General features: G+C 41.5%; 2 protein-coding genes across 3 annotated transcripts in view; both read left to right on the plus strand.

Moving 5' to 3' along the window:
• The window catches only part of ACYP1 (acylphosphatase 1), an 820,450-nt gene that overhangs the window by 710,549 nt on the left and 82,504 nt on the right, over positions 1–27,397 (plus strand). The gene's annotated exons all lie outside the window — the stretch shown is intronic.
• The window catches only part of TMED10 (transmembrane p24 trafficking protein 10), a 553,877-nt gene that overhangs the window by 522,024 nt on the left and 4,456 nt on the right, over positions 1–27,397 (plus strand). The window contains exons 3-4 of the mRNA XM_050798879.1: positions 11,012–11,123; positions 15,537–15,610. Of these exons, the coding sequence (XP_050654836.1) occupies positions 11,012–11,123; positions 15,537–15,610 (186 nt within the window). The remainder of the gene's footprint in view (positions 1–11,011; positions 11,124–15,536; positions 15,611–27,397) is intronic.

Consider the following 27,397-nt stretch of genomic DNA (forward strand, 5'->3'; position numbering starts at 1 on the left):
AGCCTGGGTGACAGAGCGAGACTCCATCTCAAAAAAAAACAAAAAAAAACAAACAAAAAAACAGAAAATATGGTTAATGGGCCAGACGTGGTGGCTTACGTCTGTAATCCTAGCACTTTGGGAGTCTGAGGCAGGCGGATCACAAGGTCAGGAGTTCGAGACCAGCCTGGCCAACATGGTAAAACCCTGTCTCTACTAAAAATAAAAAATAAAAAATTAGCCGGGCCTGGTGGCATGCACCTGTAGTCCCGGCTACTCGGGGAGGCTGAGGCAGGAGAATCGCTTGAACCCAGGAGACGGAGGTTGCAGTGAGCTGAGATCGTGCCACTGCACTCCAACCTGAGCAATAGTGCAAGTCTCCATCTAAAAAAAAAAAAAAAAATTGCCTGGGCATGGTGGCACGCATCTGTAGTCCCAGCTACTGTGGAGGCTGAGGCACAAGAATTGCTTGAACCCAGGAGGCAGAGGTTGCAGGGAGCCGAGATAGTGCCACTTTACTCCAGTCTTTACGACAGAGCGAAACTCTGTCTCAAAAGAAAAAGGGAAGAAAATATGGTTAATGATCTAAATATTTATGGAGTTCTGAGTTATCACCAACAAACAGTTATAACAATAATATAACACCTCTTGAATGCCTGCTATGTAACAAACACTGTTCCGGGCAGTTTACCTGTATAACATTTAATCCTCACAGTAGCTGGGCATGGTGGTATGTCCTTGTAATCCCGGCTACTCAGGAGGCTGACACCAGAGGATCTCTTGAGCCCAGGAGTACACGACCAGCTGGGCAACACAGTGAGACCCTACTAAAAAAAAAAAAAATCCTCACAATAACCGTATGATGTATGTACAACTGTTGTCCTTATTTTACAAATGAGGTAGAGGAGTTAAGGAACATGCCCAAGTGTTTACAGCTGGTAAACGGCATGCCTGTGATTTGAGCACAGACCAGAAAGTCTGACTCTAGAACCTTCCATCTTAAAAGTACTATGTTGTACGGTCTCTGAGAGAGAGAAAAGGCTAGATATTCCTGTTTCCGTTCTTTTTTTTTTTTTTGAGACGGAGTCTCACTCTGTCACCCAGGCGGGAGTGCAGTGGCATGATCTCGGCTCACTGCAACCTCTGCCTCCTGGGTTCAAGTGACTCTGCTGTCCCAGCTGCCTGAGTAGCTGGGACTACAGGCGCGTGCCACCATGCTTGGCTAGTTTTTGTACATTTAGTAGAGACGGGGTTTCACTGTGTTAGCTAGGATGGTCTCGAACTCCTTACCTCAAGTGATCTGCCCGCCTCGGCCTCCCAAAGTACTGGGATTACAGGCGTGAATTACTGCGCCTTGCCTGTGAGTTTTTTGTTTGTGTGTTTGTTTTGAGACTGGGTCTTGCTCTGTCACCCAGGCTGAAGTGCAATGACATGATCACAACTCACTGCAGCCTTGACCTCCTGGGATCAGGCAGTCCTCCTGCCTCAGCCTTCTGAGTAGCTGGGACCACACCCAACGAATTTTTTTTTTTTTTTTTTTAATTATTTGTAGAGGCAGGGTCTTCCTGTGTTGCCCAGGCTGGTCTCAAATTCCTAGACTCAAATGATCCTCTCCCTTTGGCCTCCTAAAGTGCTGGGATTACAAGGTGTGAGCCAGTGGGCCTGGCGGACCTCATGTGTTTTGAGGACCCTGGCCAAGTATTTTGTAGGATGCCCTCTATTGAGCATTTGTCAGATGTTTTTCTCACGATAAGCTGAGGTTATGGGTTTTGGGGAGGAAGACCATAGAGATAAAGTGTCATTTTTTTTTTCTTGTCAAAACCATGATTCACTTGTAAAGTGTCATTTTCATCACATGGTATCAGCATGATTTGTCACCGCTGATACTGCCGTTGATCATTTGGATGAATTAGTGTTTTTCAGGTTTCTTCACTATACAATTATTCTTTTCTTTCCTTTTTTCCCCCTTAATGATGTTTTGGTCAGTCCACTACAGAGTTACTCTTTTTTCCCCCTTTCTATACTGTGTTCTTTAGAAGGAAGTCACTTTATGTAGCCCACACTTAAGGAGTGGGGAGTTATGCTTCACACTCCCTACGGGTGCCTACATAATTTTTTTTTTTTTTTTTTTTTTGAGACGGAGTCTCGCTCTGTCTCCCGGGCTGGAGTGCAGTGGCCGGATCTCAGCTCACTGCAAGCTCCGCCTCCCGGGTTTACGCCATTCTCCTGCCTCAGCCTCCCAAGTAACTGGGACTACAGGCGCCCGCCATCTCGCCCGGCTAGTTTTTTGTATTTTTTAGTAGAGACGGGGTTTCACCGTGTTCGCCAGGATGGTCTCGATCTCCTGACCTCGTGATCCACCTGTCTCGGCCTCCCAAAGTGCTGGGATTACAGGCTTGAGCCACCGCACCCGGCCGTGCCTACATAATTTATTTGAGAATCTTCATGGAAGATTTGTCTCTCTTCCTTATTTATTTATTTAATCAATCATTTATATGTAAGTGTAGATTCATGGATGTTTACTGTGTACTTTGGATTATAAATCAGTACTGTATTTTATTGCCCTAATTGTTTCAGCTTCAGCTGTTGGGAGCTCTTTAGGCTCCTGTTTCCCTTTGACATACCCTCATTCTTGTATTTTTTGGATTTTGATTTTTGTTTGTTTGTTTGTTTTGAGATGGGGGCTCGCTCTGTCACCCATGCTGGAGTGCAGTGGCACAATCTCCTCCCACTGCAACCTCTGCCTCCTGGGTTCAAGTGATTCTCATGCCTCAGCTTCCCGAGTAGCTGCAATTACAGGTGCGTGCCACCATACCTGGCTAATTTTTGTATTTTTAATAGAGATGGGGTACCTCCATGTTGGCCAGGCTGGTCTTGAACTCCTGACCTTAAATGATCTGCCCCCTTCGACCTCTGGTTTTTGTTTTTGAGCACTTTCTTACTTTCTGGCACTATAAGATGATCCAGGCTCATTTTGTACATTTCCTTCCTCAGTCTTAGGATCATTTATCCAAGGAGCCCTGGTTGCTTTTATTGGAGAAGGGAATTAAGTCTGGGTGGATAGTGTTATTTTTAAGGCATCTTTTTCTGGTACTGTTTTTTTTTTTTCTTTTTAAACTCAGTCGTGCTAGCAAGTGGCCAAAAGTAGTCCCATCCTTCCTGCAACTCTAGAGTAAGGCTGGAATTCTGTGAGCAGCCAGAGTGGGCTAGGATGGGGAGAAATGTAGTGCTTAGGGGCAGGGCAGTGAACCAGGTCTCACCTCTGCATTAGATCAGGTCATTCATTGTTAGGGAGGTTCACTAAAAGAACTCATTTGAACTGTGCTTGTATCTTTAGCAAGATCATGGTTGAAAATGAAGTCTGTTAGTTACAGTCCTTCTACAAGGACCTTCCTGATAAATGGTTGTTCGTGGTTACTTCCAGGAAGATTGTCCCTGAGATAAATTTGTGAGCTTTCATCAGAAAACAAATGATGTCTCTTTAGTCTTTTAATTTTGGCTTCCAGAAAGCTTAGAACCAAATTTATTATACAGTTATCATTTGCTCAATTCAGGTTATTGATAAGACTTATTTCTTCCCTCAGGTGAACTCTATTTCATTTTATTCCTAATTGCCTTATTGACCTAAGCTACTTATAGATCCTTTTAAAGTTTTATTTTGAATGTTTGGTAAAGGAATGAGAGCAATTTCAGTAGCAGGACCTGCTCAAAAATCTGTTTCCAGCCACTGCCTAGCATAGTCCAAGAAAATCCAATTTTAAATGAGTTTATCTTCCCAGTTACCTGTTTTCTCACTTCTCACAGGCTCAGTGTGAGTATTCACATATTCTTGACATCACCTACTCTGCATATAAAATTAACACTTTTTTTTCCTTTTTTTTTTTTTTTTTTTTTGAGATGGAGTCTAGCTTTGTCACCCAGGCTGGAGTGCAGTGGCACGATCTTGGCTCACTGCAACCTCCGCCTCCCAGGTTCAAGCGATTCTCCTGCCTCAGCCTTCTGAGCAGCTGGGATTACACGCACCTGCCACCATGCCTGGCTAATTTTTTATTTTTAGCAGAGACAGGGTTTTGCCATGTTGGTCAAGCTGGTCTCAAACTCCTGACCTCAAATGACCCGCCTGCCTTGGCCTCCCGAAGTGCTGGGATTACAGGTGTGAGCCACCATGCCCATCCCCCCTACTTTTTAAGTTGTGAACTTTGGTTTACTTTTCTTCAGAAGGTGACATCTAGAAACAGATCTTTATTCCCATTCCTTGATGTCACATGGGCAAATTTTATAGCTTGGTATTACCTTTGTTTAATTAAAGAACTTTATGATTATTATTATAAGTATTTATTGTTAAAAGGGAAGAAAATAATCCTTTTAAGGTCTTGCTGTTATAGTAGGTAAAAGTAGCAGTTATTGATTCACCAAGGTGGTTCTCTAGGACAGTTTACGAAGAAAAAAAAACCTCTCAATTCTTGAGAAACCAGATGGCCTTTTAAGGTGATCTATAATTAGAACATTTTAATTAAAGGAAATTAAGCTATCATTTTAGCCTATTAGACTTTGCTGGCTCTGGTTAGTCATTGAGCTTGGCCCAGTTTCCTATTCCCTAATTTTAGCTACCTGGTTTATGTAATGATGTTGGGGTTGGGAGATATGATTTTTGTTTTGTTTTGTTTTTCTTTAAGACTAATGTCTTGGCTCCTAAATAACTACAAAGTTATATGAACTAGATAGGAAACCCACTGATTTTCAGAAAAATCCTGAGATGTTTTAGAATGCCCAAACAGTCCATATGAGTGAGCCCCACCTGAAAGTTCAGTTGTCAGGTTGCCTGCCTGGATTTCCAAATATCCGGATAAATTCCCTCGTGTAGTTGTGTCATCTGAAGGTTATAGGGAGTGTAGACATGTGGAGGCCCTGGGGGATCTTCCAGCATCATCACACACTATTTCTGGGAGGTAAATTTCATGTTGATAAAAGGTGCAGGCTGCAGTGGTGCGCCCTTTGCCTTCAGCCTCTTGAAATGAATTTCAGTTTTTGCTTTAAAATGAGTCTTTAATGTTCTTCGGATGTCATAGAAGAGACAATGCAAATGGTTCTTCTGTGATTGCAGTTCCTCAGTACAGTGTGGTAGAGGACAATTTAAATAGTATTTACCCCTTTGGAGTACCAGTTGGAGATGTGATTTTCCTGGAGTCTCAGAAAAACATAGCAGATTTCTTAATTCATTTTGTAAGATACTTTTAGCAATGCCTTAAGAGTTTTATGACCTGCATTTAAGCTGCTTTATGATGTAGAGAGACTCCTCTCCTTAAAAGAAAAAAAGTTTTTGAAGGACACTGTTCATATCTTGGAGGAACCAATCTATTCTTCCAGGAAATAAAGTGGTTGGGCAAATGTGTGCCAAATCCTGCAAGCACTGTTAAATTCAGTTGTTTGTCCTAGGCCAATGACTTAGTCTGTTTCCTTGCCTTAACATGGAGATGATGAAATCTGTGATGACTCTTTTCAGTACTTTCACCTTGATGCTTATTCCAGGCTGTCCTCTACCAGTTTTACTTACATTTAGACATTTTCAGCAACCTGTAATTCTTAATTAACTTCTTCCTTCAGAATTAAGCCAATGCAATGAGCAAATCTGGAAAGTCATGTTACCCAAGTTCTATTTGTCTGCAACTTTATTCATAGGAAAAAAGTCCAAATCCAAATTAGGGTTTCTAGATTGGCTTGGAATGCGAAAAATCTGTTATTCCTGCTGTCTACCTTTTTGAACTTCTTCTTTGCTCTTAAATTTTGTCTTTATGCTTTATGAAGTGAGAATCTTGGGGAAGTGAGTATCTTTGTGGGTCAACTGATTCTGAAGAAAGGAAGAGAGGCATCATACTGATGACTACACATTACTTTGTGATGGTTAGTTCTCAGATCTTTTTGACTTATATGTGTGTATCCAAGGTTCTAAAGTACTTTATTTATTTATTTATTTTGAGATGGAATTTCACTCTTGTTGCCCAGGCTGGAGTGCAATGGCACGATCGCGGCTCACCACAACCTCTGTCTCCGGGGTTCAAGCGATTCTCCTGCCTCAGCCTCCCAAGTAGCTGGGACTACAGGCGTGCACCACCACGCCCAGCTAATTTTTGTATTTTTAGTAGAGGCAGGGTAGGATGGTCTTGATCTCTTGACCTCATGGTCCACCCGCCTTGGCCTCCCAAAGTGCAGGGATTATAGGTGTGAGCCACTGTGCCTGGCCTGAGGTAGTTTTTCAAATGTTGGGATTGCTTGTAAATATTTTAAAATTAGGAGATTTCAAATAAAAGTTAAAATATCTACCTTCTCTTGAAAAACTGGATGATCTGAAAACCTGGAGTGCCATGGCAGTCACTGGCTTTTCCTATGACACAGGCCATCTTTTCTAGTTTGCTATGTATGGCTTGTGCTGGTCCAGTATCAGTATGTTTCTCACTTGATCTCTGCGGGCATTTACTTTTTGGTTTTGTCCTGTAGACTCTACCTCCTTAAAATCCCTCAAACTCTTCAGTTCATGGGTTACTAAAATTTTTTTAATTAAATAAAATTGTTTAATTAAATACAATTTAATAAACTTTAAAAAATTAAATAAAATTTAAAATTATTTTAATTAAATAAAATCTGTCCTCTCTCTATACTGAAGGCCCTTCTCCTTTCTTGGCTGGAGTACTGGAATAGTGTCCCAGCCCACCTTCTTATCTCTAGGGTTGTCTCTCGCTCGTCTGTCTCCATAGTACTGGTAGCTTCACCTTTCTGAACTGTACATTGACTCACATCATTCTGTTTCAAATTCCTTATTGCCTTTCCACTTTGTACTAAATGAAGCTTAAACTCCTTAGCATGCTACTCTAGTTCTACATGATCGGGCCAGTACCTCTCCAGGCACTTAACCTCTCCGGGCCTCAGTTTCCTCCCATGAAACATGGGGGCAATAATTCTTGCCAGTAGAGTTATAGTGAGGATTAAATTTAAAATGCTTATAAAGTAGCAACACAGTATTTGACACTTAGTAAGTCTTCAGTAAATACTAGCTATTAGTAATATGATAATACCATATTTTTGTTTATGTTTTTCTGAACCCAGGCCTTCATATTTGCTGTCTCTTCTACCCTGAATGTCTTTACCCCTCTTTCCCTTGATTGAAATTCATCCTTTAGGATTCAGCTCATGTGTTACCCACTCCTAGATACACTCCCTGACCCTCCATAATCCCATGGCACTTGCGCATACCTCTGGTAGCATGCCTTGCACATTGCAGTGAAACGCTCTCTCTTAGCTTTATTGAGGTATAATTGACAAATAAAAATTGTTTATATTCAAGATATATAATGTGATGTTTTGGTATACATATACATTGTGAAGTGAATGCCACAATCAAGCTAATTAACATATTTTATCACCCCATACAAATGTCTAACAAATACATTAAAAGTTCCCCAGTATCGCTAACCATCAGGCAAGTGCAAATCGAAACCACTATGAAGGCATCTCATTTCTTTTTTTTTTTTTTTTTTTTTTTTTTGAGATGGAGTCTCGCTGTGTCTCCCAGGCTGGAGTGCAGTGGCATGATCTCGGCTCACTGCAAGCTCCGCCTCCCGGGTTCACGCCATTCTCCCACCTCAGCCTCCCAAGTAGCTGAGACTACAGGCGCCCGCCACCACGCCCGGCTAGTTTTTTGTATTTTTAGTAGAGACGGGGTTTCACCATGTTAGCCAGGATAGTCTCGATCTCCTGACCTCGTGATCCACCCGCCTCGGCCTCCCAAAGTGCTGGGATTACAGGCTTGAGCCACCGCGCCCGGCCGAAGGCATCTCATTTCTTATCACCCTCCTCGCCTCATTTAGACTCATAAGCCCTTTGAAGACAGGAACTATCTTACTCATACTTGTATCCCAGTGACCAGCACAGGTCTAGGTATCTTAAATGTTTGACAAATTAGGCCAGGCGTGGTGGCTCACACCTGTAATCCCAGCAGTTTGGGAGGCCAAGGCAGGTGGATCACTTGAGGTCAGGAGTTCGAGACCAGCCTGGCCAATATGGTGAAACCCCATCTCTACTGAAAACATAAAAATTAGCCGGGCGTGAGGACACATGCCTGTAGTCCCAGCAACTTGGGAGGCTGAGGTAGGAGAATCACTTGAATCTGGAAGGCAGAGGTTGCAGTGAGGGTAGATTGCGCCACTGCACTCTAGCCTGAGTGACACAGAGAGACTGTCTCAAAAAAAAAAAAAAAAGGCCAGGTGCGGTGGCTTACGCCTGTAATCCCAGCACTTTTGGAGGCCAAGGCGGGTGGATCACAAGGTCAGAAGATGAGGACCATCCTGGCTAACACAGTGAAACCCCGTCTCTACTAAAAATACAAAAAATTAGCCATGCGTGGTGGTATGGGCCTGTAATCTGAGGCAGGAGAATCGCTTGAACCCAGGAGGCAGAGGTTGCAGTGAGCCGAGATCGCACCACTGCACTCCAGCCTGGGTAACAGAGCGAGACTGTCTCAAAAATAAATAAATAATAAAAATAAATTTAAAAGGTTGCCAAATTAGTAAATGGTGCTAGATGGCAGAAGACAGTTGACTAATACTAACTACTGTTTATTAGGGAATTTAGATGTGCCATAAAACTTTTTTTAGTTGATCTATCATTTCAAATTTATCTAGTAGTGATAACTTTTCTTTATTATCGATTTTTTCCAAAATAAAATAGCTTTATTATTATTTTTGAACATAAGTGATCCAGTGATACATATCTTTTTTTTTTTTTTTTTTTTTTTTTTTTGAGACAGAGTCTCACTGTGTTGCCCAGGCTGAAGTGCAGTGGCACGGTCTCGGCTCACCACAACTTCCGCCTCCCGGGTTCAAGTGATTATCCTGCCTCAGCCTCCAAAGTAGCTGGGATTACAGGCGCCCAATACCACGCCTGGCTAATTTTTGTGTGTGTGTTTTTAGTAGAGACAGGGTTTCACCATGTTGACCAGGCTGGTCTCAAACTCCTGACCTCAGGTGATCCACCTGCCTCGGCCTCCCAAAGTGCTAGGATTACAGGCGTAAGCCACTGCACCTGGCTGAGCCACCATGCCTGGCTACATGTCTTTTTAAAAAATGGAAAAAAAGGCCAGGCACGGTGGCTCATGCCTATAACCCCAGCACTTTGGGAGGCTGAGATGGTTGGATCATGAGATCAGGAGATCGAGACCATCCTGACCAACATGGGGAAACCCTGTCTCTACTAAAAATAAAAAAAAATTAACTGGGCGTGGTGGTGGGTGCCTGTAGTCCCAGCTACTCGGGAGGCTGAGGCAGGAGAATCACTTGAACCTGGGAGGCAGAGGTTGCAGTGAGCCGAGATCAAAAAAAAAAGAAAAAAAAGTAAAAATATAAAGAGAAAGTCTCACCCCTCAGAAATAACTACTGTTATAAAGTACTTTTAAATATATAAGCTTAAATGTGTGCTACTTAATTTTCCTGATTAAAATTTCCCCTTAAAAGAATAGCATTAGAACATCCAGTTTAATGTAATGAAGCCACTACTTTTGTGTTCCACATTGCAAAGTAGCTTCCAGTCTTAAGTGATGAAATATGCTTTCTACTAAGACAGCCGCGTACTCTAGAAATGAAGGCTGATATCCAGGCTGTTAAATTACCGTGGAATTCCCTTGCTTTGTATGTGGCTGTTTACTTTCCAGTATATGCCCTTTCTTCTGTGCTGATAGGCTGTTCTTTGGTAATAGAGCAGTTTAAGTCTGAAGAACTAAAGCTAAGGATCTAGAAGAAAGGAATAATCATTTATGGAAGCCAAGGCTATCTTTTTTTTTTTTTTTTTAAGGATAAATTTCTCTCCTTTTTTTTGTTTTGTTTTTGTTTTTTTGAGACAGGGTCTTGCTCTGTCACCCAGGCTGCAGTGACAGAGCAAGCTTCCCCAGTAGCTGGGACTATAGGTGCGTACCACCATGTCTGGCTAATTTTTGTAGAGATGGGGTTTCGCCATGTTGCCCAGGTTGGTCTTGAACTCTTTTTTTTTTGAGATAGAATCTCACTCTGTCATCTGGGTTGGAGTGCAGTGGCACAATCTTGGCCCACTGCAACCTCTGCCTCCCAGATTCAAGCGATTCTCCTGCCTCAGCCTCCCGAGCAGCTGGTACTATAGGCATGTACCAGCCACTATGCCCAGCTACTTTTTGTATTTTTAGTAGAGATGAGGTTTCTCCATGTTGGTTAGCCAGGATGGTCTCGATCTCTTGAACTCGTGATCTGTCCGCCTCGGCCTCCCAAAGTGCTGGGATTATAGGTGTGAGCCACCGCGCCCAGCCAGGTCTTGAACTCTTGAGCTCAAGTGATCCTCCTGCCTTGGTGTTCCAAAGTTTGGGATTACAGGCATGAGCCACCATGCCTGGCCAGAAATTTCTTGTTTGTTTCCTGTGTTTTGTTCCCACTCTATGTAGCTGTTGACATAATTAACATGAAATTTGCAGGAATAGATCTCCTGGATTATCTTCTCTATGCATGCTTTTTTTCCTGCTGCCCTTGTATTGTGTGTCCTAATTTTATTCTCCACCCACACCCCTTCCCTATCAAATTTGTTTTATAGAATAAATGTGTTTTTATGTATCTTTGTCCCTCTTGTATAAGCTTTTGATAATTGTCTACTTTCATTTTTGTGACATGTTCCTCTATGCACAATGATACTAGTCTGCATCTATAAAGTGAGTTTTTGCCAATAAGTCCAGTGTATGTAACTTGGAGCATTAGCTAGATTAACTTTTTGGTATGGTAAGACATCTATAGCAGCAACAGATTTTAGCCTGCAATGTGATTAGACTACTTGAATGAATGAAATTTACTGTATTTGGATTTAATCTTCTAATCCAGTTTTTGTCTTTGGGGATGGCTGGAAGATAGTCATCATAATGAGAACTATAAATTGTCTTTCGTAGATAGTGTCTCTGTCTCCCCAGTTTCTGTAAGTTCTCTTCCTGAGTGTTATTTGCTGCCTATTCTTACTACATTTCTTATTTTAGATCACAGATTCTGCTGGCCATATTCTCTACTCCAAAGAGGATGCAACCAAGGGGAAATTTGCCTTTACCACTGAAGATTATGACATGTTTGAAGTGTGTTTTGAGAGCAAGGGTGAGTAATCAGAGTGTTTCTCTGGATTAAGAATCTTCTCCAACTCTAGTGCACTAGTGCTCCTTACTACTACGGTCAGCACTTAATATCCAGTTTCATTTGTATTCTTTATTTATTCTGATTTGGAGACCTGTTACCTTGTAGTCTTTGGAGCACCTTTTAAAAGGTCAACTAAGTGGAATGAAAGATTGAATAGGTGGAACAGAGGGAACTTTTAGGGCAGTGAAAATATTCTGTATGATACTGTAATAGTGGATACATATCATTATATGGTTGTCGGAACATTACATTTGGAATGTACACCAAGAGTGAATCCTAATGCAAATTATGGACTTTGGTTGATAGTGATGTGTCCATGTAGGTTCATCATTTGTACAAATGTACCACTCTGGTGGGAGATGGTGATAATGGGGGAGGCTACGCATATGTAAGGGGAAAGGGAATATGGGAAATCTTTGTGCCTTCCTCTCAGTTTTGTTGTGAACCGAAAACTGCTCTAACAAAATGAAGTCTTAAAAAAAAGGCTGGGCATGGTGGCTCATGCCTGCAATCCCAGCACTTTGGGAGGCCAAGGCAGGCAGATCACTGAAGGTTAGGAGTTTGAGACCAGCCTGGCCAACATGGAAAAACCCTGTCTCTACTAAAAATACAAAATTAGCTGGGGAGGCTGAGGCAGGAGAATCACTTAAACCCAGGAGGTGGAGGTTGCAGTGAGCAAGATTGTGTCACTGCACTCCAGCCTGAGTGACAGAATGAGAGTTCATCTCAAAAAAATAAACAACGACAACAACAACAAAAAAAACTGGCCAGGCATGGTGACTCACTCCTGTAATCCCAGCACTTGGGAGGCTGAGGCGGGTGGATCACCTGAGGCCAGGAGTTCGAGACCAGCCTGGCCAACATGGCAAAACCCCGTCTCTGCAAATGCAAAAATTCGCCGGATGTGGTGGTGGCACATGCCTGTAATCCCAGCTGTTTGGGAGGCTGAGGCAGGAGACTTGCTTGGACCATTCTGAGAAATGGTGTTTAGGCGATTTTGTTGTGCAGATATCAAGTGTACTTCAAATATCAGGTGTACTAACACAAACCGAGATGGTATAGCCTACTACCCACCTCAGCTATATGGTATAGCCTATTATTGCTCCTCGACTACAAACCTGTAAAGCATGTGACTGTACTGAATACTGTAGGCAGTTGGAACACAATGCTATTTATCTAAACATAGAAAAGATATAGTAAAAGACAGTATTATAATAATCTTATGGGACCACCTTCATATGTGCAGTCCGTCCTCGACTGAACTGTCTTCATGCAGTGCATGACTGTACTGTGCTGTGACAATCAGGGAGGTAGTTGGAAGACTGTACGTAAGAAGATATCCTGATCATTTGGACCAGGTGGGGCTGTGAACTGCTTAAGTTTCACAACTTTTTCAGTGAGGAAAGAAAATCAAAAATTTGCATTACTTCTTCCGTGGACAATGGCATAATCAGGATTACACATTGGATTTGGGAGAACAGAACACTCTGGGTGCGACATTGTGTTTTGTTTTGTTTGTTGTTTTCATGCTCAGAAGACACTGTGGCTTGTCTTACTTTGCTCTCAGTCTTACCCTGTGCAGTCTTATTTATATTTCTTTGCTTTCAAATTAATCTTTCCAATCTATCCAAAAGAAGTTGTTTTTTTGTGGTTTTTTTTTTTTTTTTTTTTTTTTTTTTTTGAGACGGAGTCTCGCTTTGTGGTCCAGGCTGGAGTGCAGTGGCCGGATCTCAGCTCACTGCAAGCTCCGCCTCCCAGGTTTACGCCATTCTCCTGCCTCAGCCTCCCGAGTAGCTGGGACTACAGGCACCCGCCACCTTGCCCGGCTAGTTTTTTGTATTTTTTAGTAGAGACGGGGTTTCACCGTGTTAGCCAGGATGGTCTCGATCTCCTGACCTCGTGATCCGCCCGTCTCGGCCTCCCAAAGTGCTGGGATTACAGGCTTGAGCCACCGCGCCCGGCCTTTTGTGTTTTTTTTTTTGTTTTTTTTTGTTTTTTGTGAGACAGAGTCTTGCTCTGTCACCCAGGCTGGAGTGCAGTGGCGTGATCTTAGCTCACTGCAACCTCTGTCTCCTGGGTTCAAGCGATTCTCATGCCTCAGCCTCCGGAATAGCTGCAGCTATAGGCACGCATCACCATGCCTGGCTAGTTTGTGTATTTTTATTAGAGATGGGTTTCACCATGTTGGCCAGGCTGGTCTCGAACTCGAACCTCAAGTGATCCACCTGCCTCGGCCTCCCAAAGTTCTGGGATTACAGGCATGAGCCACTGCACCCATCCCAAAAGAAGTTCTTTACTGTCTTTCAAACATGCCGTACTCCGATTTTAATATCTAAGCCTTTGCTCATGCTTTGCCATCTGCCTAGAGTACTTTGCCTAAGTCCTGCCTTTAGGTGTTCCCTCTTTAGTGAAGTCTGTCCACAACCACTGTCTTCCCTCCTCTTCCCTTTGCTCCATATTGGGATTGTCTGAACCAGTTCCTTTGGCTTAAAATTTTACAGTGCTTTGCATTTTCACTGTAGTCGTTTTGTGTATATGTCTTAGATCCCAGTTGAATTATTTGAAGGCAGGGATTGTATCCTGGCTTAGTCCATTTTGTGCTGCTATAACAGAACATCACAGACTGGGTAATTTATAAACAGTAGAAATTTATTTGGTTCATGGTTCTGGAGTCTGGAAAGTCCAACATCAAGGGGCCACATCTGGTGAGGGCCTTTTTGCTGTGTCACAGTAACATGGCAGAAGGTATCACATGGCAAGAGAATGCACAGGAGGGCAAGAAGGGGCTGAACTCACTTTTATAACAAACCTACTTCTATTATAATGACATTAATCTATTGATGAGGGCAGAGCCCCATAACCTAATCAATTCTTAAAGGTCCTGCTTCTCGGCCAGGCACAGTGGCTCATGGCTATAATCCCAGCACTTTGAGAGGCTGAGGCAGGAGGATTGCTGGAGCCCAGGAGTTCCAGATCACCCTGGACAGTATAGTGAGACCCTGTCTCTACAAAAAATACAAAAATTACCTGGGTGCGGTGGCGCACACCTATAGTCCAGCTACTGGAGAGGCTGAAGTGGGAGGATTGCTTGAGCCTAGCAGTTCGAGGCTACAGTAGGCCATGATGGTACATGCCATTGCACTCCAGCTTGGAAGACAGAGTAACAACCTATCTTAAAAAAATTTTTTTAATTAAATAAATAAATAAAATTAAAGGTTCTACCTCTCAACACTCTTGCATTGGGGATTAAGTTTCCAACACATGAACTTTGAGAGGGGCACATTTAAGCCATAGCATGTCCCTTTAAAATCTCCAGCACAGTTCTAGTACTTAGTGAGTTCTCAATGAGTAGTTACTGAATTGACTTCAGTTCATTTCAGAAAACTTACAGTGTCTCTCAGGCATCAGAGGGTACAATACCATTCAGTGTGGCTTATGGTCTCAGGAACCCCAGTGCTTCAGTGGTACTGTGTATCCCAGAACTTCTGATTTCATGCAGGCAGTTGTAAATTTTATAACTAGGTGAATTCCAGGGGATTGGGGCTGAACAGTTTTCTGGGGCTCTTTGGGTCTTTTCCTTTCTCCTACTTGATGATTTAAGATTAGTATGCCTCTTTGATCCAGCTGAATCAGATCGACTCGTCTAACATGAACTCTATTATAAGAAGCATCCCTGAGATTTGAACTCTTACTGTAAAGTTTTTTTTTTTTCTTCAGCTGTTGTAACTCTTTTAAGGGCTTAGTGGGAATAGCTCTGTAACATTGTACTCCTACTGAAATAGGCCATACATTGATCAAAATGTTTGAATTAAAGTGGAATATTAGATAAAACTTATGTTCTTTTCAGTACTTAGATTTATATTAAGTAAATCTAAGCTTAGCACATACCCAATAATCCTAATTGATCATGGTCTTCCCTCAAAATTTGACAGGGCAACCTTTTCAGATGTGGAAATACGCATTTTCAGCCGAAGTTGTTGGCCACTATCTCTTGATTTATATGCCACTCAATTTCACACTGTTTTGATTTTTGAGTTTTATTTCCCAATTCAATAAGCCTGTGTGTTTTCCCTTCTGTTCTGTTCCTCTGTAGTACCAGTTGCAGTATCTTGTGTCCTCGCCTGCTCAGAGATGTTTGCCAGCAGCATGTTCTTGTTGCTTTCCGGCACCCCACACAGATAGAGGCTTTGTCTGGAATGTTTGTGATTTTAGCCAGAGCCAAGAATTTTCTGCAACTGAGCAGGGGGAGGAGTTGTGGCTGTTTCCCTCTATTGAGAGGGTAGGGGTTCTGGAGAGGGAGGGCGGGTGGGTGGGTGGGTAATTTCCCGGAATTTTAAGTATTCCACACAATGAATCCTTTGATTTCTTTCTCAGGAACAGGGCGGATACCTGACCAACTCGTGATCCTAGACATGAAGCATGGAGTGGAGGCGAAAAATTACGAAGAGGTATGTCCTGCTGTAACAGCCAGAGGAGGCAGCAGTGTGCTATGCTGTGAGGTTTCTATGACCTCGGCAGGCCAACAGGCTGTGCTTTGCCCAAAAGGCTGTGGTTTCTTAGCAGTCTTGTGACAGCCAGCCATGAACAAAAAGTTGTATTAACAGCCTTGGCCGGGCGTGGTGGCTCACTCCTGTAATCCCAGCACTTTGGGAGGCCGAGGCTGGTGGATCACCTGAGGTCAGGAGTTCGAGACCAGCCTGGTCAACATGGTGAAACCCCATCTCTACTAAAAATAAAAAATAGCCAGGCGTGTTGGCGTGCGCCTGTAATCCCAGTTAGTGTACTCAGGAGAATTGTTGGAACCCGGGAGGCAGAGGCTGCAGTGAGTCGAGATCGCACCACTGCACTCCAGCCTGGGCAATAGGGCAAGGCTCCGTCTCAAAAAAAAAAAAACAGCCTTGAAGACTAATTCTGGCTGTGCTGTCAGCCAAAGGACTGAACTAACTGTCCCACAGAAATGTGGGTTTGATAAAACACGGAAGCATATGGCATTAGTTCTCTTGAGGCAGAAACCGTGTGTGTGTGTGTTGTGTAGAGACAGATATTTTACATTTTTAAAGCTGGAATTCAGTTATTTGTAAATGCCCAAGGTTAAGAAAAGTGATTTGTTTTTAATTCCTAAGACTTTTTCCCCAAGACCAACAGTTGTATATATCTATATATATATATCTAGGGCATGCATTCAGTGCTGTTTAGTCTTGAACAACTGTTTTGTCTTTGGGAAATAACAATAGTCAAATATAGTTTTGAGTTAAAATAATTTCAGACTTTTAAGGAAGAGGGCAGGATGGAGGAAGAAGCTACAAGAGACTAGGAATGTTGATAATAGAAATTTGATGCTGATAGGAAGTATTCATTATAGAGTAATAAAAACTGACATTTATTTGGGTGACAGGGAGATGGAGGTGTGCACAGAATGAGGAGAAGGGCAACAGCCTTTTTCATCTCTGCGAGACTTTGGGGGCAGCACAAAAGGGTTCTTCAAACAAAGCACACCTTTGAAAAACCACAAGAACTATTTAAGACTAGATAATTGATCTTTACAGAAAGATAAGAGTATTTTTACCGAGCAAAACAGTACGTAAGGGCATGAAGGAGGAGTGGGGTACGGGAAATAGAATGGGCTTTTGAAGAATGCAAACTAAGTAAATGAAGGAAAATTGGTTTAAGTGATTTAGGAAAATTGTCTAGGAATAGTGGAACAGAAGTTGTTCTCTCTTTGGACAGGACTTGGGAAGGGAAATATCCTAAAATGGAAGAAGATTGGAAATGACTGGTTAATTCTGCAACAGGAAGTAGTACAACAATTGCAGCTCTTTCCTTGTTCAAAAATCCTCAATTGAATGAAACTGGGTAGCGTTCTTTAGAGGCAGTAAGTAGGAGCAAGTGATATAGTTGTGAATGGGAGGCAGTTTCCAGTAGAGACTTTTCAATTGTTTGTTTCTGTTTCCAGGCTAGTTTAATTTAAATAAATAAAACAAGAAAACCTCTTTATTTGATGAATTTAAGAGTAAGTTGAAAAATTTTTTTAAACCTTCATGATTCAGAAGAATCTTAATTATATGTAAATAAGATTATTTTAAAGTGCTTTTGTAAGATATAAAACACAAGGGAAGATGTCATTATTATGAGGTGGAAGAATAGGTGAAATGATTTCTAGTTTGTGGTTACTGCTTCTGTTCCCGAACTGTGGACCATTCTCAGTTGAATTTGTACTCTGTGGAATTTTACCTATTGTAATTTTTTTCTCCAACACGTTGGCTGTCATTAAGGGTATTTATTTATTTATTTATTTATTCATTGAGAGGGAGTCTCGCTCTGTTGCCCAGGTTGGAGTGCAGTGGCGGGATCTCGGCTCACCGCAAGCTCTGCCTCCCGGGTTCACGCCATTCTGCCTCGTCCTCCCAAATAGCTGGGACTACAGGCGCCCGCCACCACACCCAACTAATTTTTTGTATTTTTAGTAGAGACAGGGTTTCACCACGTTAGCCAGGATGGTCTCGATCTCCTGACCTCATGATCCGCCAGTCTCAGCCTCCCAAAGTGCTGGCGGATTACAGGCATGAGCCACCCTGCCCAACCCAAGGGTATTTATTAAATAACAACACATCAATGCCCTATTAGACAGTAGATGTAGCTAGTTCTCCTCAAAAACAGATGACATTATTGTGGGTTTAAATAAAGAATGCTTTGGACACAACTTAGTTGTCGTATAGCATTTTAGAACCCCTATACCTCCTGGAATTTCCATCATCCTTGGACTTCATAAACATTAGGAAAGGGGCTTTACCTTTCCTGACCTTTTGCTTAACCCAAGAGGGGAATCCCTAGCCCAAAGGAAACCACGGTGCTTCCTTTGCCTGCTTCCTGCTTCAGATGTCTGACATGTCCTAAGCCTTTTTTTATGCATGTAGTTACAACACAGCTCCAAGGTTCTACTTCTTAACCAAGAAACTCCTCCCCACTACTTTAACATGTGTCCCCACTCTCCTACCCCTCACCCCTGCCCCCCAGCAGCAGACCAAATTGATGTAGAGGAGGAATGGCTATGACACAGTCCAAAGACCAGCCATTTCTTCAGTCTGCAGCAAGGCTCCCTTGAACTTTGCTTATAAATGGCTGTTAGCTGGCAGGGTACGGTGGCTCACACCTATAATCCCAGTACTTTGGGAGGCCAAGTTGGGTAGATCACTTGAGGTCAGGAGTTGGAGCCTGGCCAACTTGGCGAAAACCCCATCTCTACTAAAAATACAAAAATTAGCTGGGCATGGTGGCGGGCACCTGTAGTCCCAGCTACTTGGGAGGCTGAAGCAAGAGAATCACTTGAACGATTTAATTTCAGGCCCTTGAGATAATGGAGAGGCTTTACCTCCAGAGGATTTGGAACCTTTGGCATCAGTATTAAGATTTGGTAATGTGGCACACTTCTTTAATTTTCTTCATGTCCAACACATCTCTCCCTCATATTTATGGACTCATAATTCTGAAATCCCATGTGGTCCTGTAAGATTGGATAGTAATTGTACCACACTACCTACCTAAATTGTTATTAGTTAATCCATGTGAAATTGCTATGTAACACAATACAAATGTAAGATGATACTATTTGGAAGACAGTGTTTGTCATACTGTGAAGAAGCATTAAGTCTTGTTGTTTGATTCTTTAATGAGAAAGAATGCCTCTGTCCTCAGAAATAAAGCGCTTTTGATTTTGATTTCCTGTATTGTATTTTATGAACCTCTGACCACTGTCTCGCTTTTGCCCTTCAGAGGGTGTATCTTTGTAGATTCAGGATGTGAACCGAGCCACTTCTTTTTAGCTTGTGATTTGTGAATTAGAGCAGTTGTTTGTAGGGACTTACTGTCTGATTGTGCAGTTGGGAGAATGCAGGCAATTACTGTCCAACAAAGAAGGAGCTATCTGACGCATCTTCTAACTCCTGGGCTATCTATGTGTCCCATGAGTAAAATACCATTTTGCCTAGCAGTTCTGTTTGTCTGTCATTGGCTATCAACAGATACACCAAAAACACACCTGCCCTGGTTGGAGCAACAGCTGTCCAAAAGTTCTGTTTATCTGAGTGCTCTCAGGAAGGAGGAACTCTGATTCCATGTACTAGATCCAAAATCCTTTTTTTTTTTTTTTTTTTTTTTTTTTGAGAGAGTCTCACTATATCGTCTAGGCTGTAGTGCAGTGCAGTGGCGTGATCTTAGCTCACTGCAACCTCTGCCACCTGGGTTCAAACGATTCTTCTGCGTCAGCCTCCTAAATAGCTGGGATTACAAATGTGCACCACCACACCCAGCTAATTTTTGTATTTTTAGTAGAGACAAGGTTTCACCATGTTGGCCAGGCTGGTCTCGAACTCCTTATCTCAAGTGATCCAGCCACCTCAGCCTCCCAAAGTGCTGGGATTACAGGTATGAGCCAATGTACCAGCCCAGTTATGTTTATCTTGCTTGTGTTAGAGTAGATGGTCTTCACATTTATTGCTGTGTTCCTGGAGTTGGTAGGGGCTGTAGTGGGAGGTGTGGAGGCAGCAAACTACTTTGACTGAATTTGTCTTGTCACAAGAAGCTTCTGTCTTGGATCTTGATGCTCCACCAAGGAAAAGAATTTAGAGATTCCCTAGAGGTTAGATTAACACCTCTGTTTTAAGAAGCAGTTTTTTCAGAAAGTTAATACCGTTTCTTGGTACAGTTACTTATAACTCTGTAAACTCTTTAGATTCAAATCTTCATTATAATGAAAGATTTGGATATGGTTTTAGAAGAGTTTAATTTTACCAGTATTTTGGAGGTGTTATACAGGAAAAGGCTTTGTAACTTGTAGCTTTTCCAAATGGTACCTACCATGACCAGTAAGAATGATGTTAATAGATATGGTGGTAGAGAAGGCTTTCTCCTAGGCGGCAGGCCTTATGAAAATAGATGCAGGCCAGGCGCAGTGGCTCACACCTGTAATCCCAGCACTTTGGGAGGCTGAGGCAGGTGGATCACCTGAGGTCAGGAGTTCAAGACCAAGCTGGCCAAGATGGTGAAATCCTGTCTCTACTAAAAATACAAAAATTATCTGGGTGTGATGGAAGGCACCTGTAATCTCAGCTACTCGGGAGGCTGAGGCAGGACAATCGTTTGAACTTGGGAGGTGGAGGTTGCAGTGAGCCAAGATCATGCCACTGCACTCCAGCATGGCTGACAATGCAAGACTCCATCTCAAAAAAAAGAAAAAAGAAAAAGAAAAAAGTAAGAAAAAAAATAAATGCAGAGTGCTTTTAGTATACAAGAAACACTTGCTTCAGGGGACCAGCAGCACTTAGCTACTTTGAGAAAGTTGCCTTCTTTGAAGAAGGCATAGAGTGGGCAGAACAGATCAATTACAAGTGTTTACTATGTATCAGGTCTTTAAGACTATATAAACTATAAATCATTTTAATTTCCTTGAGTTCAGGGGCCAAACTAGTGTGAAGGGATAGGATAAAAATAAAACAATTTGTGAATATGACAATATATGATTGAGTGTTAACTGTGTGACACAGTAAGTGTTGTAGAGCTTCAGGGAAGAGAGAGCGTGGACAGGAGTGGTTGAAGGAAGCTTTCAAGGAGGCTTGAAAGATAGGTCAGATTTGGATACAGAGAGCATAAATGCTTTTGGAAGTCAAGGATTCTGTTCTCGAATTTTACAGCAGAGTTTGGTGGTTTAAATGCTGTGATGACCCTGAGTAGGGAGTTAAGAGACCATGGTACTGTTAATTTCGGTTGGGCACCCAAAGGGCTGAGTAACTTTATGGACTCTTTAGTTTCCTCATTTGAAAAATGAGGGACTCACTGCAAAATGAAGTACCTTGAAGTTATAACATCCTTTGATTATTTAACAACTACATGCAGCCTGCCAGGGGAATGTCAGCCCCTACTGGAGAACCTGTGGTGCACATTGTCTTACAGACTTGGCAAAACATACCTCATGCTTCCAGTGATGAAGGAAAGTAGAATAGAATACCAGCCTGCCTTCATGAAACATGTATAATTTGGCATTCTTACAGATACTTTGAACAGTTTAATCAACTGTTTACAAGAGCAGAACAACAGAAAGTGGGAATTTTGATACTGAGGATTTCTTTTTTAGCTTTTTGTACAGTGATATAAAGTCTCAGTGCTATTTATTAAATGCTTAGTCCTGAGCAAGTAAAGAGCCTCTTCTTGAGAATACTTACATGATTCGTTTTAAAATTTTACTCTGTGGCCCTGCAAAAATAATAGCAATGGGAAACCCAGGAAGTTTATTAGTCAAACTTTATTAGTCAAGCAAATAGGACAACCTATATAGATCCTTGTGACCTAATATAGCTTGTTCATTTTCACCTTTGATTCAGGAAAAACTTAGTATAGTCATCTGGTTTTCTTTATTACATTTCTGGTACTTACAGAATAAACTCACATAGACTTGGATTCTAATGCCAACTCACCAAGCTGTGATACTTTGGGCAAGTATGTTTAATACCTCTGAGACTTAGTTTCCTCATCTGTAAAACTTAAGGATAAAAATATTCACCTTATAGGGTTACGAGGATTAAATGAGATTACAAAATATACCACATTGTGAGCATATATGAATGACCCTGATTCATTATTCTACCTTTTTCATCCCCTTCCCCAATTTAGTCTCAGCCTAACTTTTGAGCCTGTCATTTGCTGTTATCCCCTTATCCCCTAACCTCCCCAAGCACAAGTGTGCGGCAGTTATGTGGGTACATGCACACATATCCTATAGTCTAGTTTCTAGCACACCAGACTACTTAAGTCTAGACTATTCGTAGTTGCCAAACATGCCTGCACTTTACTCCCTCCGTGTTTTGGTTTACAGGTTCCACTCAGCCTTGAATACCCTCTTAGAAGTCCTGCCCAACTTGGGAGACCCAGCTCACGCACTTGCTGTTAAGCTTCACTTTGTCCTCCCGACTAGAACTCTGTTTTTAATGTGTGTCTTTGTTATAGAAGTTACTACATAAAGCCGTATATTATGGTTATGACTTACTATGTAAGCTGTGAGAGCTTAAGATCGTAATTTACCTTGGTACCTTGCACATAATAAGATCTCAGAGCCGGGCGCAGTGGCTCACACCTGTAATCCCAGCACTTTGGGAGGCTGAGGCGAGCAGTTCACAAGGTCAGGAGATCGAGACCATCCTGGCTAACACAGTAAAACCCAGTCTCTACTAAAAATACAAAAATTAGCCAGGCGTGGTGGCGGGCGCCTATAGTCCCAGCTGCTCGGGAGGCTGAGGCAGGAGAATGGCGTGAACCCTGGAGGCTGAGCTTGCGGTGAGCCGAGATCACTCCACTACACGCCAGGCTGGGGGAAAGTGCGAGACTCCGTCTCAAAAAAACAAATAAGAACTCAGAAAAAACGTTAAGGCCTTAAAATGTTTAAAAAAACAATCAAGAAACTTTTTACATTTGTTTTAAGCTGGTAATAAAAGTTTATTGTTATATATTCTTGTAGTAAAGTTTTTTTTCTTTATTATTACTACTACTTTGTAATAGAGATGGGGTCTTGCTGTGTTGCCCAGCTTGGTCTCAAGCAAGCCACCTGCCTTGGCTTCCCAAAGTGTTGGTATTACTGGCATGAGACACTGCGCCCAGCCTGCAATGAAGTTGTGTGGTTTTTATTTATTTATTTATTTATTTATTTTTTAACACTACTACTACTTCTTTATTTATTTATTTATTTATTTATTTATTTATTTATCTTGAGACACAGTCCACCCAGCCCAGGCTGGAGTGCAGTGGTGCCATCTTGGTTCACTGCAACCTCTGCCTCCCAGGTTCAAAGGATTCTCCTGCCTCAGCCTCCTGAATAGCTGGGACTACAGGTGTGCGCCACCACACCCAACTAATTTTTGTGTTTTTAGTAGAGACAGGGTTTCACCATGTTGGCCAGGCTGGTCTCAAACTTCTGGCCTCAAGTGATCCACCTGCCTCAGCCTCCCAAAGTGCTGGGATTACAGGCGTGAGCCACCACACCTGGCTAATTTTTTTCTTTTGGAAAAATAAACAGGCCAGGTGCAGTGGCTCACTCCTGTAATCCCAGCACTTTGGGAGACTGAAGCAGGAGGATCACAAGGTCAGGAGTTTGAGACCAGCCTGACCAACATGGTGAAACCCTGTCTCTACTAAAAATACAAAAATTAGCTGGATGTGGTGGCGCACGCCTGTAATCCCAGCTGCTTGGGAGGCTGAGGCAGGAAAATCTGTGTGACAGAGCAAGACTCCCATCTCAAAAAAATAAAATAAAATAAACATAAAATAAAATAAACAACAGAAATTATTTCTCATAGTTCTGGATTCAAGGAAGTTCAAGATCAGGGTACCAGTGTGGTCAGGTTCTGGTGAGGGCCCTCTTCTGAGTGCATCCTGCCTTCTCACTGTGTTCTCACATGGAGGAAGGTGGAATTGCTTTCCTTAATAGCATTTAATTGTTAAGTCTGTCAGATTTTGGTGGTTTGAAAAGATTTTTGTTCTTTGATTTCCTCCAAATATTATTTTGATTTCTAGGTTTAGATTCAACGTAGAAATATATCCATGATTGTTGTTATTTACTATTGAGTATCCATGGTGTACTAGGTGTTTGGAATGGCAAGTTAGATTTCAGTATTGTTTTAGTCTCTTGAGATTTCTTTAAGCTTTCTAGATTTTAAATTAGTATCATGAGTGAAGGTAATTATTAGGCAAAAATGGCTTTTAGGAAATGAGACCAAAATGAGACCTTCATCACACTAATGAAGGTCTGAAAATAATTTCCTGGATGAAAGAGGGGATTCAATAGAGATTTATTTATTTATTTATTTATTTATTTATTTTGAGTCGGAGTCTCAGTTTGTCTCCCAGGATGGAGTATAGTGGCATGATCTCAGCTCATTGCAGCTTTGACCTTCCAGGCTCAAGTGATCCTCCTGCCTCAGCCTCTCAAAGTATTGGGATTACAGGTGTGAGCCACCATGCTTGGCTTCAGCAGAGATTTTGTGGAGGAAATAAAATCAGCTTTGAAGATAGGAATTTGACTGTTTGGTTATGAATAGAGGTATAGAGTCTGGAGTAGCACCTGTACTAGAAAAGGGGTTGGGGATTGAATGATTAACTAAACAATGTAGAATACTAGCAGTGTGGAATGCTATGCAGCAGTTAAGAAGAATAAGGTAAATTTATAAGCACTGCCATTTTTGGAAAGATCTTATTAAATGGAAAAAAGCTGTAGAACAATATGTGTAGTATGATGCCATTTATAAATATATTTTAAGTTATATTTTTGTGTACATTTACATATAAAAGCATAGTGTCTCAGACGAAAAGGTGTGGAAAGATAATACATCGAGTTTATAAGCATCGTTACCTCTGGAAAGCAATGTGGGAATTGAGGAACCATGAAGGTAGACTTTTGGTTCATATTCTCTTTGCTTCTGGATAGTTTAAATTTTTAGCAGAAGACTATATTTATGTGTTGGTTGTACAACTAAAAAATAAATTTTATTACTGTAAAGGGATTGAGAACAGCTTATGGGGGGCTGTAATCTACAAAAGCCATCTTCAGTACCAGGTTTAATTCCATCATTGTTTTTTGGGTTTTAGGTCTCTGGACTATTGTCCTTTAACCAAAAAAAAAAAAGAAAGAAAGAAAGAAAAGCAGGGGCTGGGGGATTCAATAGGCTTTAAAGTAATTTTTTTTTTTTAAATATCATTTTCAGCTGGCAGAGGCACAGCCGTAGTTTCACTTCCAGTTTCTTTTGCAAGTTTCTATTTAGGGAACTTTAAATAATTTATCTCTAAGAAGTATCATGCCATTTCCTTTATACTGTCTCATTTAGGAAGCTCAGAGTGGGGAAGTATAGAGCAGGAGGGAAGATGTTAGACTAAGGTTCAGCTTGTATAGCTCTTCTTATTTTTCTTGGGGAATGTTTTTTTGTTCTGCAGCTCTATATGAGATCAATGAATAGATATATATTCTGGGTTAATGACAAAACCTGGCATTTGGCCATTCACCTAAGAAAATTAGCTCTGTGCATTAACTGTTGGTTAAATCTTACACCCAGGAGCTGTTCTGCAGTTACCAGTCACACCATTAACTCTAGCCAACATTTTATAAATGCAAGAAAATGTGCATCTGGTGAGAGAAAACGTAGGTGTATCATCGCGTCTATCACCATATTTTTATGAACCTTAAATATAAACTCAATTTTTACATCCCAGTCTTAACAGCAGTTTGTTTTATTTTAAATAACTTTTGTTCATCACACATTTAGTGAAAAATATAATAAGAAAATGTAAAATAAATTCCTCCTATTCATCCCTTGTTAACTGCTGTTAACATTTCACAAAGAGAAAGAACAAGGACAATGAATTGAACAAAGGAGAGGAAAAAAAGTGGGCCATAGGGAATGTAAATAAATAGGGAGTAAAGAAGCAGATATAGAAACAGAATTATTAGGTGTAGCCAGGTGTGGTGGCTCACACCTGTAATCCCAGTACTGTGGGAGATCGAGGCGGGTGGATCACTTGAGGTCAGGAGTTCGAGACCAGCCTGGCCAACGTGGTGAAATCTCATCTCTACTTAACATATAAAAATTAGCCAGGTGTGGTAGCGCACACCTGTAATCCCAGCTACTCAGGAGGCTGAGGTGGGAGAATTTTTTTGAACCTGTGAGGCAGAGGTTGCAGTGAGCCAAGATCACACCACTGTACTCCAGCCTGAGCAACAGAGTGAGACTCCATAAATAAATAAATTAATTAATTAATAAAAAGAAAGATAGTTATTAAAGAATTCTCTATGTGGAAACTTTAAGAGCAACTGGTATGTAGAAGTTTTAAGATCTAGAAAGCTGGCCAGGCGTGATGGCTCACGCCTATAATCTCAGCACTTTGGGAGGCCGAGGCAGGTGGATCACGAGGTCAAGAGATCAAGACCATCCTGGCCAACATGGTGAAACCCCACCTCTACTAAAAATACAAAAAATTAGCTGCATGTGGTGGCGCATGCCTGTAGTCCCAGTTACTTAGGAGGCTGAGGCAGGAGAATCACTTGAACCTGGGAGGCGGAGGTTGCAGTGAGCCAAAATCGTGCCATTGCACTCTAGCCTGGCAACAGAGCGAGACTCCATCTCAAAAAAAAAAAAAACAAAAAAAAATCTGGAAAGCTGTGGTGGTGTATCCCATTTTAAAGCAAAGCATAATCTAAGATTGATAAGAAAAAAAACATAGAATAGTGCAATCTTTGGTGTGATAGATGCCTCTAGTTATTAGATACTCTTAAGAGTTTTCTTAGGGATCTAACTTGAGAACAGAAGACAGTTAATTTCTTTCTGACATCCTTCATTCCTCAGCATACAGGGAATTCCTTGGAGATTTCTTTTGATAACTGTGTCATTCTAAAAGAAAAAAAATACATAAAAAATTCAGTGGAGTTTTCTCACATCTGAGCTCTGATACTAAACCTTAAAAGTTGTTGTAGGATTTATATGAACAAACCAGAATTCTCTAATTGTGTATTTTGAAGTATTACTTTAATGCTATAATAACACATGCTCACATTCATATGTACTGTCAAAGGTTTAATGAATTTAGTGGTTTTTCTTCTAAAACCAGGTTTGACCTAATATGACTTACATTTATTATATTAATAATGTTGTTTACTTCTTAGACATGAGTGGAAGGGCAAAGTAAAGTGCTTTACTAAAGTCAAAAATCAGCTGGGCATGGTGGTTCACACTTGTAGTCCCAACACTTTGGGAGGCCGAGGCGGACAGATTGCTTGAGCTTAGGAGTTGGAGACCAGCCTGGGCAACATGGCAAAACCCCATCTCTACAAAAAGTGCAAAAATTAGCTGGGTGTGGCGCTGCATGACTGTGGTCCCAGCTACTCGGGATGCTGAAGCAAGAGGATTGCTTGAGCCCAGGAGGTCAAGCCTGCAGTGAGCCAAGACTATGCCACTGCACTGCAGTCTGGGCAACAGAGTAAGATTCTGTCTCAAAAAAAAAAGTAAAAAATCTTGAGACAATAGTATATCTTGCTTTACAGCCTGCAGTTATTATATTACTTGTAAAGAGATTTTAGTCAAAATTAAAGTATTAAAAAAGGTCTGAAATGGAAAGATACAGTCTATAGGGAAAGAAACAAGCCCAAATTTTAAAATATGTTAGGATGATTGATAGGAGAGAATTTAAATCTGGTGAAACTTTAAAAA

The sequence above is a fragment of the Macaca thibetana genome, chromosome 7 (assembly GCF_024542745.1).
Source record: "Macaca thibetana thibetana isolate TM-01 chromosome 7, ASM2454274v1, whole genome shotgun sequence".
In the NCBI taxonomy this organism is placed as follows: Eukaryota; Metazoa; Chordata; class Mammalia; order Primates; family Cercopithecidae; genus Macaca; species Macaca thibetana.